The sequence below is a fragment of the Gordionus sp. m RMFG-2023 genome, chromosome 1 (genome assembly GCF_954871325.1).
Source record: "Gordionus sp. m RMFG-2023 chromosome 1, tfGorSpeb1-WG-v2, whole genome shotgun sequence".
In the NCBI taxonomy this organism is placed as follows: Eukaryota; Metazoa; Nematomorpha; class Gordioida; order Chordodea; family Parachordodidae; genus Gordionus; species Gordionus sp. m RMFG-2023.
In genome coordinates this window covers 63,766,281-63,783,827 of record NC_088775.1, presented here as the reverse complement: position 1 = coordinate 63,783,827, position 17,547 = coordinate 63,766,281, and the positions used below count along the sequence as shown (strand labels likewise).

At 27.1% G+C, this 17,547-nt stretch overlaps 2 protein-coding genes across 3 annotated transcripts in view; both read right to left on the bottom strand.

Annotated features, from left to right (window-relative positions):
* The window catches only part of LOC135924362 (general transcription factor IIE subunit 1-like), an 82,138-nt gene that overhangs the window by 3,792 nt on the left and 60,799 nt on the right, over positions 1–17,547 (bottom strand). The window lies entirely within an intron of this gene.
* On the bottom strand, positions 1,336–2,627 carry LOC135922377 (uncharacterized). Its single transcript, XM_065456764.1, has 4 exons — positions 2,540–2,627; positions 2,310–2,351; positions 2,132–2,248; positions 1,336–1,856 (listed from the first exon to the last, which is right to left on the bottom strand). Exons 2-4 carry the CDS (start codon positions 2,347–2,349, stop codon positions 1,336–1,338), a joined length of 678 nt encoding a protein of 225 aa, XP_065312836.1. The 5' UTR covers positions 2,350–2,351; positions 2,540–2,627.

Genomic DNA, 17,547 nt, shown 5'->3' with positions numbered 1-17,547 from the left:
TTTGCTATCTTTATTTCATGATGCAGTGTTTCCATATTTAAGTTTAACAGGGATTTTAATGGGGCCATTTTATCTGATAAAAAATAATCAGGGTCAAGGGGGAACAATGTATTAAAAGATGAAAAAGATTAAAATCATCTTCTGTAAATCGGTCTAAAAAACGATCCACAAAGTTATCTATAATTTCATAATATATCCTTTTTAAAGAACTCCAATTGGAGTCTTTTTCACAATCGAATTCTAGTTTGCTATCAACTAAAAAATCTTGGAAATTTTTAGGCGTTTTACGTACCCGTGATGATTTTTGGGGAGTAAGATTAAATTTTGATAAAAGTTTTTCAGCCTTAATCATAATCAAAGCAAAAGAATTATCACTTCTTTTATTTTTTAATATATTAATAGTAGAATCAATACAATTTTTAGCATCCACTAAATTAGTACCTACTGATTGTAGATACTTATTTAGTGGATCTATTGTAATTAATATCTCATAAATTATGATGGCTAATATAATGTAATTTATATTAATACATTGAGATAAAAGACCAGAGGCTTCGACTGAATCATGAATTGAAACCTCGGAATTAAGAGTTCTATTAGAAAAGTAGAATAATACTTCACCAATAGCCTCAAAATTCTCATAAATAATGCGAGATGTTTCTAAATGACCAGTCCATCTCTGGTCTAAAAGTCTCTTAAGGGTGTGGCCTGTATATTTACAGGATACGTTAAAACGCCTGAAAAAATTATACAATGCATTTGATAAATTAAAAAAATTAGAAATAATAACAATATTATTATACCAATTTTGAACCACAAGATGCAACTTGTGGTTGTAGCAATGTATAAAAGGAACATTTTTATTAATTTTTTTTTGAAGAAGTGTTTGCACTCCTCCATTTCGGCCAGACATAACGTTTGCACCATCATATGCCTGGCTTATTATATTAGCTGAATTAATATTTAGATCATTAAGTTGCTTTAAAATGCAATCTGTAATGCTTTCAGCAGAAAGACACTCTAAATTAATGATTCCTATTAAATTTTCTTGGATTTCTCCAGAAAAAATATAGCGAATTATTATGCTCAGATTTTCACAACCTGAAGCATCTTTTGTCTCATCGGCCTTAAGACAAAAAAAAGGCATCTCGCTTTTATTATATTTGTCTGAAATATGTTCAAGCACCATATCTGCCATAATGGATATTACTTCGTTTTGAAACTGTGGTGATGTATACTGGGCATTTTGGGGTATAAATTTCATAATTTTATTTAATTCAGGGTCTTTTTGGATGGTGTAGGAAAACATTGCTATAAATAGTCCAGAAGAATAAATTATGTTTTCATCTTTGCAGCATCCGTAATATTTGTTGAACCAGTCCCACGGAAAGGTAGCTCTTGTATGCTAAGAAACAGCATCAAATCAAATATTGATTTAATATAATATTGATTACGATTAATTTGATCACCTCCCAACATTTTAGTTATTTCTGTACCATTGTTTATATTTTGATTTTTATCATTCCATATTGTAATTGAATTTAAATGAGCTTTTGAGCTCTCGTGTTTAAGCACTCCCTTCTTGGCAGCTAACGCATTTTTCCAATTTCTGAATCCCGTTTGTCCAAATTCATCACTTGGATTACACAAGTATTTCCTACATGGAAAACAAAAGGCAGCGTCAGCTTCTACACTATACTCCAACCAGTCTCGGCCTCTATACCATGATTTTTGAAATGATCTTTGCCTTCCATGGATATCTTTTTTCGCGTAATTGTTTAATTTGATTTGATTTGGTTTATTCTGGCCAAGGTCACCAGGGATTTGAATTGAACCATTAGAGGACTTTTTTGACACTAAAAATATTATAATTAATAAATTGTAATGAGGGAAAGGGTCATAAATAATAATGGTCATCAGGATGGGCGAAGGAAGGGCATGCTGAAAATGAACAAACAAAATTTATCTTGTATTTAAGATACAAGTTACTGTAGTGCCCAACCCTGATGAAGATTATCAGTAAAGTTGATCAGTAAAATTTCAGTATTAAAAACTAGAAAAAAGCCATAAACATTATATCTTTAAAGATTAACAAAAAAATATAATATTTTTATATTTATAAATCAATTACTAGTTGCTTCTTGACAATGAGAGACTGAGCTGCTAGATGAAGATGATTGAGTCTCTTCTTCGTCTTTATTTGTTTTAAAATCAAAATGTAATAATGAAACGCCATAATCTCCTACTCCTATTCATATTGTCAAAAATATATAAATAGAAAAATTTGGGTTAAATTTTAAACTATTTACCATCTTCCTCCTCTTGATTTTCTAGATTAGCTTCATTCATATCTTGAAATATAAGTAAATATATTTATTTTAATAATTAAAATTATTATACAAAAATGATAATATTAATAATAAATGTCTTTCTCTTATCTTATATAAAATATATATATTATATTAAATAATAATATACAAATATTGCCCTATATCAATATCATATAAGTCATGAAATAATAATATAAATTTATACTAACTATGAGAAGAATCAGTTTCTGAAATTTCTGATGTAGTATTACTAGTAGTTTGTAGAGGTGATGTTGCTTGACATTTGTTTAACTTTAACTTAAAATAAGAGTTTATAATTGATTGTTTCTTCATAATTTAAAAATAAACGCTCTAAAATAAAATAACTGGTTATATATTATAATATTAATGTGATACCTATAGAGAATGTGATACACAACAAAAACAGATGAAAAAAAATGAATGAATGATAATTTAATATTGGGTAAAAATAAAAAAGGATAAAAAAAAATTTTACAAACTAGATATGTTTGAAGAATAAATATTCAAAATTTATTTTAAAAATATAAAAATAATCAATTCTAAATAGACATGTTTTTTGAATATTTTTGAATAAATATTTAAAATTTATATTAAAAATATAAAAATAATCAATTCTAAAAAAAAAATTCAAATTTGGGGGGGGCAGAAAAATTTTTTTTTTGGGGGGGGGGGCGGGCCCCCCCGGGGCCCCTCCGTGGCTACGGCCCTGCAAAAATGAGAAGAAAAAATAGATAAATGCTCAAAAAAATAAAGATTAAAAATGACCAGAATGTATACATCATAAAAAAAATATTATATCTGTATGTATGATGAAAAAAAACGTAAATTGTTAAAAAAATGAACCTAAATTTATAAATTGAAGAAAAATAAATTGTGAGAAGATATAGTAAGAAAAATAAAAGTAAAGAAAATCGCAAAGGGTTAGAAATAAATTGAGAAAAGATACAGTAAGAAAAAAAACGTAAAGAAATCGCAAAATTTAGAAATAAATTAAAAAGGAATAAAAATAAATAAAAGTTTAAGAAAAATTGACAAAAAATTAAAAAATATTATGATTTTTTTTTTGAATGGGAAACCCTGTATCAAGGGTACATCTTCACTAAAATTTTATTTAAACATGTTAGCAATGCTTATTTTAGCCCATTTACGTCAAAAAAATTCGAAAAACTTAAACAACGATTATGACAATTGTCACTTATCTAGGGTACATCTTCACTAAAATTTTATTTAAACATGTTAGCAATGCTTATTTTAGCCCATTTACGTCAAAAAAATTCGAAACTTTAAAAACAACGATTATGACAATTGTCACTTATCATGGGTACATCTTCACTAAAATTTTATTTAAACATGTTAGCAATGCTTATTTTAGCCCATTTACGTCAAAAAAATTCGAAACTTTAAAAACAACGATTATGACAATTGTCACTTATCATGGGTACATCTTCACTAAAATTTTATTTAAACATGTTAGCAATGCTTATTTTAGCCCATTTACGTCAAAAAAATTCGAAACTTTAAAAACAACGATTATGACAATTGTCACTTATCATGGGTACATCTTCACTAAAATTTTATTAAAACATGTTAGCAATGCTTATTTTAGTCCATTTACGTCAAAAAAATTCGAAAAACTTTAAAAACAACAATTATGACAATTGTCACTTATCGAGGGTACATCTTCACTAAAATTTTATTTAAACATGTTAGCAATGCTTATTTTAGCCCATTTACGTCAAAAATTCGAAAAATTTAAAAACAACGATTATGACAATTGTCACTTATCTAGGGTACATCTTCACTAAAATTTTATTTAAACATGTTAGCAAAACTTATTTTAGCCTATTTATGCCAAAAAAATTCGAAAAACTTTAAAAACAACATATTCTTATTATAATTTTGTTCACATTAATCAGTTTCCCAAAATTTATCAATTTACCAGATTTTATAAAAAAAAAAAATTGAGCAGACCCAACGAGTCAAATACATGAGCCGACCAATGCGGCTCATTTAGTCAACGCGAGTCAAAGTCGTTTTTTCGACTAGAAACTAGGCTCGAGTCGCAGCTAAGTCGACTCGGCTTAGCCGTTTAACAACCTACTAAGGATGGAGATAAAATTAGATCTACATATATCAACTGATAGTCTGAGATATAAATTTTCTTTAAGATCTCCAGTAATTGCTGTTAACTTATGCCGATACCTGTAAAAATCCGATCCGATCTTTTTACTTTTCTTTTTTTTGTAGAATTTTTAAAAAAATTTGACATTATGAATAAAAAATAAAAATATATTTTAAATCTGTGCGGCTCATTTTGAGCCGATTTTTAAAAACGGACAACATTAAATTGGATGATAATCTAAATTTTTATAATATAAGTCCTTAGAAAATATTGAGGCCCATATACTTAGTCAACTCATTTTGGGGGAAAAGTTTATCCGCTAGAATATGGCTCGGAAACAGCACTATAATTGGCGTTTGTAATATCGACAAATTCCTCTATATTGGCATTTAGTTTTTTTTTTAAAAATTAGCTAGGAAATTTTAATATATGTAGCCCACGTGCCATTGCATGGAATTTAAATTTATTTGCTTCAAAATTCGGCATCAAATAATTCTTCCTTTCTTGATTCAAAAAGTAAAATAGTTCATTTGGCTGCTAATTTGGCTAAACATTCATATTAAATTTGGTACGCTGAGAATATACCATCTGCTATTTTCCATCTGACGAAGGTATTCAACAAGGAGACCCTTTGGGCCCTGCAAAAGTAGGCCCAGCATGTACCTGGTCCCAAAAATTAAAAATATTGAAATGCAACCCATTTTTGTAAAAAAAGGGTATATAATTATAAAATGAGATTGGTTTTTTAAAAATAGAAATGCATCTTGGCCGAAGTTCCCTAATGGAATATTACGTTTGGATTATTTTAAAAAAGAAACATGTCACCCTATAGGAAAGGGTGAATGCTTAGTTGGATAGGTAGATTTCGAGAGAAATCTGCTGATGAAGGTAGAATCCTTCTCTAGGTCAGATGTAGTTTTTTTTTGTAGATGGCTTTGATAAAATTGAGCGCCTCCTTTCCGAAGATTCTTAGTGGGCATGGTGGCAGATATATTACGCACTAAATAAATAATGTAAGTAAATTTTATGTTTATAAATTATATTTTTACACGTTCTTTAGTATATTAGGATTTTTTCTTATTATAAAATTTCGAAGTTACTACTGCTTCGATAGACCTAATTCTAATATGGTTTCATAAGATATATTAATAGAAGACGGTAGAAGCTGTCGTTTTATTTTAAAACAGAGAAGACATGTTGGAAATTTACAATGTCCAAGTTAGTATATGTCCTGGCGGACATGAGGAAGGGTGGTTCACCATCAATATAAAACATTTTAAAAAAAATTGAATTATTTATGTTTATATCTATTTTGTGAAAGAATAGTATATTATATAATAAATAAAGTTAAAAAAACGATAAAAGTTAAACCTATAATTAATAATAATATTAGCGTTGATTTTCCTAAATTCAGGTAATTTCGAGGTTTTTATAAATAAATTCGAAGCTATTTTCAGAGATACAAAAATAACAGACGCAGAAAAAGCTCTTTTATTTGTTCAAAGATTACCTGATGATGAATATATTAAACTGGAAGCAATATGCACCCTCTCCGAATTCTCCAATCCAATAATTTCAATTGAAAAATTAAAGATTTTATATCCAGATTGTCGTAATTATCATTACTTTTAAAATGAAAATTGATTTGATGATAATTGAAAGATTTTTTAGAATGCAATTTTAATTGTTAAAATTAGTATAAATAGTGATATTGATGTTTAAAAAGAGAGATCAGATGTAATCTTAAAATTTTAACTTTTCACGTTTGTATTAAATAAAATTAATTAAAGTTTTTAATTTTGTAATTGCTATTCTTTTGTATAATATATAAAATTAATAGTATAAATTTTTTGGATTCTTATTTGGTAATCTGTGTCTTATTAGTACTGTGGTGTTAATAGAGGAAAAAAAGATTTTTTTTTGAAAAAAATTAATTAAGGCCTTCTTATAGTTTCACTTTAATTCCAGAATATTTTAAAAGGAATAGAGGAGACCGGGATACATTGAGTACAAGGGAACATTAGGTACTCCAATTATAATTTGAGCTATTATTTTATAATACTGGAAATTTTAAGCTAACATAGATATTTACCATACATGATTGGCTAAAAAATATTTAAAAATATAGTATTTTAATTTTTACAGAAGAGAATGTGTTTTTTTAGCATACCAAAAGTAATAAAAAATAATTGCAAACTTTATCGATTATATTTATAAATAAAACTTTTAAAATTTAATGAATAAATTTTAGGAAAGTTTATACTCTATATTTTTAATCTGACAATGATTCTGAATAATATTTATAAAGTTAGTGAACTCGGTCAAGTTGGCTATAGTATAGTTGGGAGACGCCATTTTACCATTTACTAGTTATGCGAAATCACACAGAGGAAAGGAATATCTACTGTGTATAAGATTATGAAAAAGCCTTAAATTTATGTCCGAAACCCTCAGTCTTAAATTTATCATTACTTACAGGTAAGATTATTCATATAATATTATATATTTTTTAGGCACTCCAAAATCAACACTTATTTGTTATGTAGGGGAGACCGGGGTAAAACGATAGGCATTTTGCATATTTACCATAAAAATTTTAAACAAGAGTCAAACACAACAAATTATAGATCAATGTGTAGCCCCATCTCTCTTCTACAAGATAAAAAAAAGTGTAGCCCTCTACCTATAATATTTTAGGAGCTATGATTAGTTATGTAAAACTACTCATTTTCGCCATTTTACCCTGGGTACAGGGTAAAATGGATAAGCACTAGGGTAAAGTGGTTAAAATAATATTTGACACATATTTATTGTTTTATTTAACAAATATTACAAATTTAAGATTTATTTATGATTTTTATTTAATAATCGATACAATAAGGACATGTAAAATAATTATCATAATTAGCATATTTAGAATGTGCCCATTCAAGGCACATTGTACATTTTAGCCATTCATCGTCCTCCCGACTATTTTTATAGTTTTTATTACAAATAACACATAAACAATTATTTTTTGATATCTTTTTTTTTCTCTGAATTAATAATTTTTTTTTATAAGGTGTAGATGTTAATATTTCTGAATTCTTTTTTTTAGATATTTTATCCGATGAAATATTGAATAATTTTGGAATAGGTATTATAGATGAAGGATTGAATACTTTATCATAATTTTTTGAGCATGATGGTAACATATCATGATAAGGTTCATCAATATCATCTGGAACATTTTCGTTCAATAATATAGATAAATCACTATCATTATTTTGAGTCACTGTAAGATTTTAAGTCACTGTAATATTTTCATCATTATTTTCAAATTCAATATTTGAGTTAGCATTTGAATTATTACAGCAGATATAATCTTGTTCTGTAAATATATTTGGGTTTAAAGGAAATATGCCACATGCTAAGAATCCATTTAATATATTATTTGATGTCACTGCCCTTGGTATTTCATTTTTTAACACTCCTGGAATATCATAAATCTGAAATTGTTGTCCCACATGATTTTTAGATTGAGCATTATTAAAATTATGAAATACAATATAATTTCAATTGAGCATTTTTATTAAAGTTACCAAATTAATAATATTTAGATTGAGCATTATTAAAATTATGAAATACAATATAATTTCAATTGAGAATTTTTATTAAAGTTACCAAATTAATATTGATATTTAAATTGAGTTATTAAAATTATGAAATACAATATAATACAAACAATATAATTTAATTACTTGTTTAGGCGTTAATCCCATAAATGACCTACTTGCTTCTAATATGTAGTCACACAATCTAGATTCTTCTTCATTTGTAAATATTTGTTTATGATGATCTGAACTTTTAATACCAATTTTACATCTCCTTCTCAACGTTGTATAAGGTATGTTAAATTTTTTAGCAGACAAATTTAATGAAGTATTATTTGTTATTTTATATTTTATGGCTTCATTTATTATATTTACATCTCTGTATATGGTTTTTCTTTTATAATTTCTCATTATTTGATTGATACAATAAAAATTATAATAAATGAATTAATGAAAAATTAATGTGAATAATTTTATATTTTAACCGTTTTACCCATAACAGCTTTACCCCTAGGTGACATATATTATAAATATCGTTATTGCGTGACTTCTAATTTAGCTAAAGATGTCAGATAAATTTTATTTTATAGCTAATACATTAAGGAACATGTGTGCCAAATTTTGAATCCTGAGGATATGTAAATTTTACTAAAAGCAAAATATACTAGAGAATGATTTTTATATTTTTTGGGTAAAAAACAGTTTTTTGACAAAATATATAAAACCAGGTAAGTTTTTTAAAAGATGAACATAGGTAAGAAATTAGATATAAAAATACATCTTCACACAAAATTTAAGATCTTTATACTCAATGGTTAAAAAGTTATTCGCGTTAACATTGTTACCCCGTCTATCGCTTTACCCCGGTCTCCCCTATTACACTTTGAAAAGACCCAAGAAATCAACAATAGAGATCTAGAAATAAGTGATAGTGACAAGTTACCTAAAGTTAAGTAAGAGATAGTTCTCGAAAAACTGCGAAATCGAACACCAGAAATTTTAATCAGGTATAAAAACAAAGATCAGCATTAATAGTCGATAAGATATAAAGAAGTTTGTGTTATAGTTGCTAAAGGTGATAATTTATGAAATCACAGAGAAATTTTTGGTGAACTTAGAAACCAACGGAATCTAATTGAGTTAGATTTTAGAATTATTTTAAGTTATTACATAGATTACTAGAGATAACTATGACAGATAAAAAGGAAAAAGTAACATAATTTGGTAATGATGCTGGTATAGAACAATTAAATAATTTTAAGATTTGGTAGATATAAGTTGTTATATTGTGGAAATAATTTAAATAAAATCACTCGAGGTGATAATGAAATATTTTATGTAAAAGTAAAATCGATTTAAATGTAAAAGTAAAGATCAATTTAAAGGTAAAAAGTTAAAAATGATTTATAACGATAAATTATATTTGAAAGACATATCTGTAGGATATCGATATATTATAATTTTTTTGTATATATTGTTATGTTTTTTTGTTATAAGATAGTTTTTTGAAATTTATATGTTATAATAAAATAAAGATAAAATTAAATATTTTTGGTCAACTTTAAATTATATCACATATTAGAGAATTCGTAGAATTCTTATATAAGTTAATTGAAAATATCAAAGATTAAGATTAGAGACTAAGATGAATATACAATTATTGGTAAAACAGATGTTGAAGTTGAAATTAAATTCTTATTTAAGATGAGTTTAACTTTTATTTTAAAGATGCGAGAGAAAAAAAAGCCTCATAGATTTGGTAAAAGAGATTTGTGAGAGATTAGATTAGAGTTGGGTATAAGATAAATCCAAGATGATAATATTTAGTAAAATATTAGGTTATTGATTGACAAAAATCTTCAGAAAAGAAAAGACTAAAATCGATCGCGATTGGAATCTTGTTTTAGATCTATAATAAGATTTGAGATCAAATATTCAACATTAATTTAGTAATAATGAAAAGAAATGTGAAAGTTTGAAATAATAAGAAAATATAGTTAAATTGTTTTAATAAGATTATAAATATGATAATTAAGGAAAGAGAAAAATAAGAGAAGTCAATTATCATAGAGCCTGTTCTTTTTATCAATCACAAAACAAATATAAACATATTTCAAAATTTCTTTCGTAACGTTTTTCATTGATAACCGCCCCTAATTTCAGTCAGGACATATACTACCATAGAGATTTGTAAATTTCCATCATGTTTTCTCTGTTATCAAATAAAATGACAGTTTCTCCCGTCTTTATGAAACCATAGACATTTGAATAAACAGTAGTAACGGCAAGGAATTTTATAATAAGAAGCATCTTAACATACTATAATTTTAAATGTTATTTTAAAAAATATAACAACGTGTAATAATATAATTTATAAAACATAATATTTCCTTACATTATATATTTAATTAAATAGCAGTTCACTACATTGTTTAAGGATTTGAATATAAGAGAAATAAGACCGATTTTTGGTGAAGAGCAGGTTTTGCATATTCAACACATCTTAATTTATTTGTAATAAACAATTTAAAGTTGCAAAATAACTTTGACTCATTTAAAGAAACATTTTTATCTTTTAAAAAATCGATATACTTTTCTAAATCTGACTACTTATGAACATTTTTAATTTCCACCCATTGTAAACATTCCAATTCTTTTACGGGTTCTGACTAAAGAGAAAAATATTAAATTCTATGTCTTTATACATTTAATAAATTATTTTTCATTGCATCTATTTAAATTTTTTTGTCCTTGTTTCAGATATTGCTTTTACTTTTATCATGGGGCGGCTTAGCGACCCATGGGGTGCCAAGTATAATATTATATTTTCTAACGTGTATGAGCCAGTCCTGGGTTTTTGATAAAAAATTTCATAGACCTAAAAATTTTCTATTTTAATTTAGCTTATTTAAAGCTGTTACTAACTTAAATATATTGCATTTATTTTCTTCTAATAATAATAAATTTCAGTATTGCAAACAAACTGATTGCCTAAATACATTGAAATATTGTTTATTTTCATTAAAAACAATAAATTTTTGGATATGGGTTTGAGCAAATTTTTTGAAACTTATGATGGGCTTTGGTTTGGATTTTTTTAATATTAAATATAAGCTGTCTGCAAATTTTTTTTACTACTGACCTGGGTGAGTGTCAGATTTGCGTATTTATCAAAAATTATCACGTTAATGTAGCAACACGATTAGTTAAAAATACTATATAATATATTTAATTAAAAAATGATAATTTTTATCAAGATAGATTATTGTATTCATTAATAAATGTGTGATCATAAAAATAAATACTTAAATTAATAAAGGATTTTTGTCGTTTTTTCTTTTGTTTAAAAAAATTAATAATAATAAAATATAAATGATTTTAGTTCTTTTTAAATTATTTTTTTTTTAAAAACTATATTAATTTTTAATTAATGAAAAATTATTTGGTGTACAATAAGGATTATAAATGATTAAATATGTATTTACACCAAAAAAAACTTGTCTGCTAGTTTCGTTCAAAATCAATTTTTGTCTCCCAGCATCAAACTCTCTAAAAATGACTGGAGCACGGTCTATCACATCATTCGTTCATTGGGAATCGTTAATGGTTCGGCAGCAAAAACTTGTGTCTATCCATCAAGAAAATATTCGTATTGACGGTATGATCCTTCAAACGATTATGGCGTTGTTCTCCCAAAGTTGGATATTTCGATGTGATAAACTTCTACGTATAACGTACCCAGAGCTAGTGATCTGCATCGGGCCTAATTTTACAAGCCCGCCCGGCCCGAAATTTTTCTTAAAAAAGTTTTGCCGGCCTAGCCCGAACCCGAAATTTTTTAAAAAGGTTTTACCGGCCCGGCTAGAACAAGAATTTATTTTTAAAAAATTTAACGACCCGACCCGGCCCGAATTTATTTAAATATAGAAATTAATTTTATAATTACTCAAAATAAAAAACATATGTTATATGTCGTTTTGTTTCAATAAATAAAATCAAATATTTTTATTTTACATAAAAAATTAAATATAAAATTAATAAATTTAGATATAAAAAAATTTCAAGGTCCGACCCGACCCGGCCTGAATTTTATTTAAAATATTAGGCCCGGCCGAACCGGACTCGGGCCGGGTACGGGCCTGGCATAACTTTGCAGATCTCTACCCAGAGCTATCATATGTTGAGTCGATCTACAACGGAAATATCTGCGAAGGTTATGCGCTAGTGTTTTCTTCACAATCTTGGGGGCTGATCTTGTTCTACCCTTGACTGCCTTCTTGGGCGTTATAATCACTTGAACATAAAAATTTTCTCATGTCGATTAGAGTCATTGTATGTATTATCCAATTTAATTTCTACAAGAAATATTTTTTTTTACTTTCTTCACAAATTAACTCGAAATAAAATTTTAAATAAATTTACAAGTTAATTTAATAAAAAAAAAATTTAGTTTCACAAAAAAAAATTATGAACAAAAGGGGGAAAAATAAGACAATAAAAGTTGAAACACGAATTAAAGAGGATGCAAACAATAATATTTTATTGTTTCATTTCTATTATTCCATAAAAGAAAACATGAGAAAGGACAACAAACACCACCAATAATCCTTTTATCCTTAATACAATAAAATTAATTTTATCTTTAGCACAAGAAAAATCAATTGCACGCTTAATTTGATAAAACTTTCTTTTCTACAACGGCAAGAACAAGAAAAGAATAATAAACAACTGCACACATTGGCGTACGCAGCGGGGGGGGGGGGTAGGTGGACAAATCCCCCCCCCCCCCCCCCCCAAAGCCAAAATGCAGATGCCGGACATATTTTTCAAAAATATTATTTTTTATATTTTTATATTTTATTATAATTATTCATATCTATTTCTTTTTAAATTTTTATATTATTACCTTTTTCATTCTTTATCAATTAATTTCATTTTCAAGTTTTCTTTGTGGCGTAATATTTATCTAATTTTTAAATTTCCCGGTATTATAATTTTCAAATTTCTAGTCATGGATATTAGACTTTTTTTAAAAAACGCTGAAGGTGAAAATCATGCCAAAAAGCAAAAAAGTATAGTATGATAATTTAATAAACAAAAGCTGTGAACTGATGATTTCCTCAAAAGAATCAATTCAAAAGGGGGATATGATTCCCATTTCATCAATAATTGATAAAAATAGGGTTAAAATTGCAAAAGAAAATAGAGGCAAAATAAAACTAACTATTGAGGCTATTTTATATTGTGGCTTGCAAGGCCTAGCACTTCGTGGCCACAAGGATTCAGGAAGCTTAAATTTTAATAAAATGATAACGAAGGTAATTTCCGTGGACTTTTAAAATTTAAAGCATTAGGAGATCCTGTATTAATGGAGAGCCTTATTAGTACCAATAAAAATGCTACTTATCTCAGCCCTAGGATATTAAATGAGATAATTGATATTTGCAACAATATCATTTTAGAAAAATTGATTGTTGAAATCAATTCTGCCCCATGCTTCTCAATTTTGACAGATGAGACCACGGACATTGCTGGCATTGAGCAGATGTCGTTGTGTGCGCGATATGTAGATACTCATAAAAACATTATCAAGGAAATGTATCTCCAATTTATTCCTGTTTCAAGCATGACTGGGCCTGCTTTAGCTGATGTAATATTTGTGAATCTTAAAAAATTAAAAGTAATAATTAATCTTATTATATAATTATTTTAAAAAATATAGCCAAATATAAATATAATACGTGGGCAAGGGTATGATGGGGCACGTGCAATGAGTGGACAATTCAATGGGCTTCAGGCATTTATTTAAAAAAATGCCCAACAGCTATATATGTCCACTGTGCTGCCCATTCACTCAACTTAGCAATATCGGATTCATGTTCTTTACCATTGATATCAAATTGCTTAGGTTTTTAATTATTAAATTAAATTTTTTATATTTATATCAGGTAAAATATCTAGCATCTATGAGATGTTTAGATACCCCAAGCGTCAAAATATTTTGAACAGAATTATATCTGAAACTCCTTGCCCAACAAGGAGAAAAATCTTCGACACCAAGCAGTAACAGCTTTTATCGAGTTAGAAGAGCCGATTATTAATGCCCTTATAGAAATATCACAGTCTGAAAAAGATATTTCTTCAGAAGCAAGCAAGTTACTGGATTCAATACTTATACCAAATTTTTTTTTCGCATTAGAATGTATTAATAATTATTTAATTATACAACTATTTTATGTAATACTTTTCAAAAACCTGATATTGATTTGATTGAGATGATGAGAATAGCAGAGACAATTTTATTAGAACTCAAAGAAATTAGAGCTAATGCTGATGAGGAATTTCATATTTTATATGTTAATGTTGAATCAAAAGCAGAGCTATACGAGTTCAATATTTGTCTCCCTCGACTTACAGTAAGGCAAACTTATCGTCCAAATATTAATATAGGGTCAATAGAAGAATATTATAAAATAAATGTCTTTATACCTCTTTTGGATACATTTATAACCCAAGTAAATGAAAGGTTTTTAATTTATCAAGAAACACTTATCAATCTGCAGATATTACTTCCGCAAAAGCCCTCTGAACCTTTTTCAGATGGTGATAGAAAAAAAATAAAATATTTGGAAGATTTTTATCATGAAGACATTAATGTATCTCATGATGCTTTATTAGCTGAATGCCAACTATGGTATAAATGATTAACTATGGTTGATATAGTCCCAAAAAATGCTATGATGCTTTGCATCATTTCAAACATCTTTTAGATTATTTTCCCAATATAATGAAATTATTATATATATTAGCAACTCTTCCCATTAGTACTGCAACTAATGAGAGAACATTCTCTTCTTTAAGAAGATTAAAAACGTACCTAAGAAGTACAACTTCTGAAAGTAGGTTGGTCTGGCCCTTTTGAATATTCATAGGCATTTGACGCCAAACACGGATGAGATAATTGAAAAATTAGCTCCCTCCCAACTAAGATTGGATTTTACATAATAAAAATATAATGTTTCTATAATATTTTTTGTGCTATCATTTTTTAATGTCTTATATATTTTTCTTTTACATAAAAAATATAATTATTCATATTTCCAACATTTAGATTTTTTATACTTTATATATAAATTTTAAAAGCTCAAAAAAATTTAAATTTCTATTATGGATTATTTATTTTATAGTCATCATATCCTGATTATATCCACTTAATATTTTATAATTCAGATTTATTTAAAGTATTTATATGCCGCCGGTTATATTCGTTTAATATTAAATCAAATTTATTTTTATATATCGGTTTATATATTTAATTTTTTATAATTCTTATTAATTTAAATTTGTATATTAGAAATAGTTATTAGTCCTAATAAATTTATGCTTGATATTTTTAAATAACAATAATTTTATTTTAAAAAAATTTAATTATCCCCCTCCCCCACACCAAATTCATGCGTACGCTACTGACTGCACATGTCACAATCTTCAATTGTACTTATCACATCTATACATAATTTATTCATTCCTAATTTTGTAATACCGAAATTACACGTTTATACACAATCTTACCTAAATTGCTTAATTTTTATAGTGACAAAAATAAGATAAGATAATTTTGAGGAATAATATTTTCTTATATATTTAATTAGCATATTTCCAAATACCAAATAAATTCTACATTTATAGAATACTGCATTTAAGTTTTACATATTTATAACTGTTTTTTTTAAATTTAATAATGTTCTCACCTTTATCCCTTACAATGTGGTCGTGATGACGGATCTTAGTGGTTCCGTCCTCAAACGCTATGTGATTTAATTTTGCACTCACATTTTCTATTATACTACCTTTTCCCCATATTTATTCTTTCATATGGTAATATAATAGCACTGCCTTGGTTTTAAAAAATTCAAGGGCACGGTCCTTCCCAAAAATAATTCAGCAAGAGTTTAACCTTCACACAGTTCCTGGAATTATTATAATATAAAATTGACCAACCAACATCACCTTTTTAATCCAATTTTTCACTATGGCTGCCATTCTCTCATCTCAACCTCGCCAATAGAGCTAGGTGTTTTTTCCAACTAATTACAAAAATGTCAAAAATATTCACTTATAAAGGCCAGACTCCCATCAGACACACGGATTTTTGGATTCCCAAATTTGGCATACGTTTCTATAATGCTTTAATGACAATTTTAGTCGTTAACCCCATGAACTTCTTCATTTTTTACTGAGAATAAACATAAAATTTTTAGTGTGACAAATTATATGGGCCAGTTTATTCGATAATAAAAATAAAAAATCATTAAAGTAAGGAAAAAATGATGAAGTTGTGAACATTATGAAATATTTAAAAAAACAATTATATATATGTAAGGCTTAAATGCATACGTGTAGAATGTATTTGGCATTTGGAAAATATATGAATTTATATATAAGAAAATATAATTCCTCAAAATTATCTTATTTTATTTTTGTCACTATAAAAATTAGGAATTTTAGGTAAGATTATGTGTAAATGTGTAATTTTGGTATAATAAACAATATATAGATGTGATAAATACATTATTGAAGATTGTGACATGTGCAGTTGTTTATTATTCTTTTCTTGTTATTGCCGTTATGTAGAAAAGAAAGTTTTGAACTGCTGTATATTGTTGTCCACTCTTAATACTATATATTTTTATTTATTAAATAAGATGTTTAATGGGTTTATGGTTATTTAAATTAATTTTTTTGTTTTAAGGATAAAATTGATTTTATTGTGTTAAGGATAAAATGTTTTTAAGTTGATGAAGTTTGTCAATTATCGCATGTTTCCTTTTATGGAATAAAAGAAGTGAAAAAATAAAAATATATTTTTTTACATGCTCTTTAATTAGTGCTTCAACTTTTATTGTCTTATTTTTTTTCTTGTTCATAATTTTTTTTTTGTGAAATTAACTTTTAAATTTATTAAAAAAAATTTTTGGTGAAATTAATTTGTGAAGTTAAAGTTAAAAAATTTCTTTTTGTTATAATTAAATTGGATAAAAATAGATACCATGGCTCTAATCGATATGAGAGAATTTTATGTTCAAGTCGTCCAAGAAGGCAGTCAAGGGTAAAACAATAAGACTAGCCCCCACCAAGATTGTGAAGAAAACAGTAGCGCATAACCTTCGCAGATGTTTCCGTCGTGGATCGACTCAACATATGATAGCTCGGGTATGTTATACGTAGAGGATCATCACATCGAAATATCCATCCTTGGTGGAACAACGCCAAAATCGTTTAAAGGATGATACCGTCAATACGAATATTTTCTCGCTGGATAGATTTTTGCTGCCGGATCATTAACGATTCCCAATGAGCGAATGAATCACATGGATGTGATAGACCGTGTTATCACTGGCTGGATGCGAGTCATTTTTGGAGGATTTGAGCTGGGAGACAACAATTGATTCTGAACAAAACTAGCAGACAAGTTTTTTTT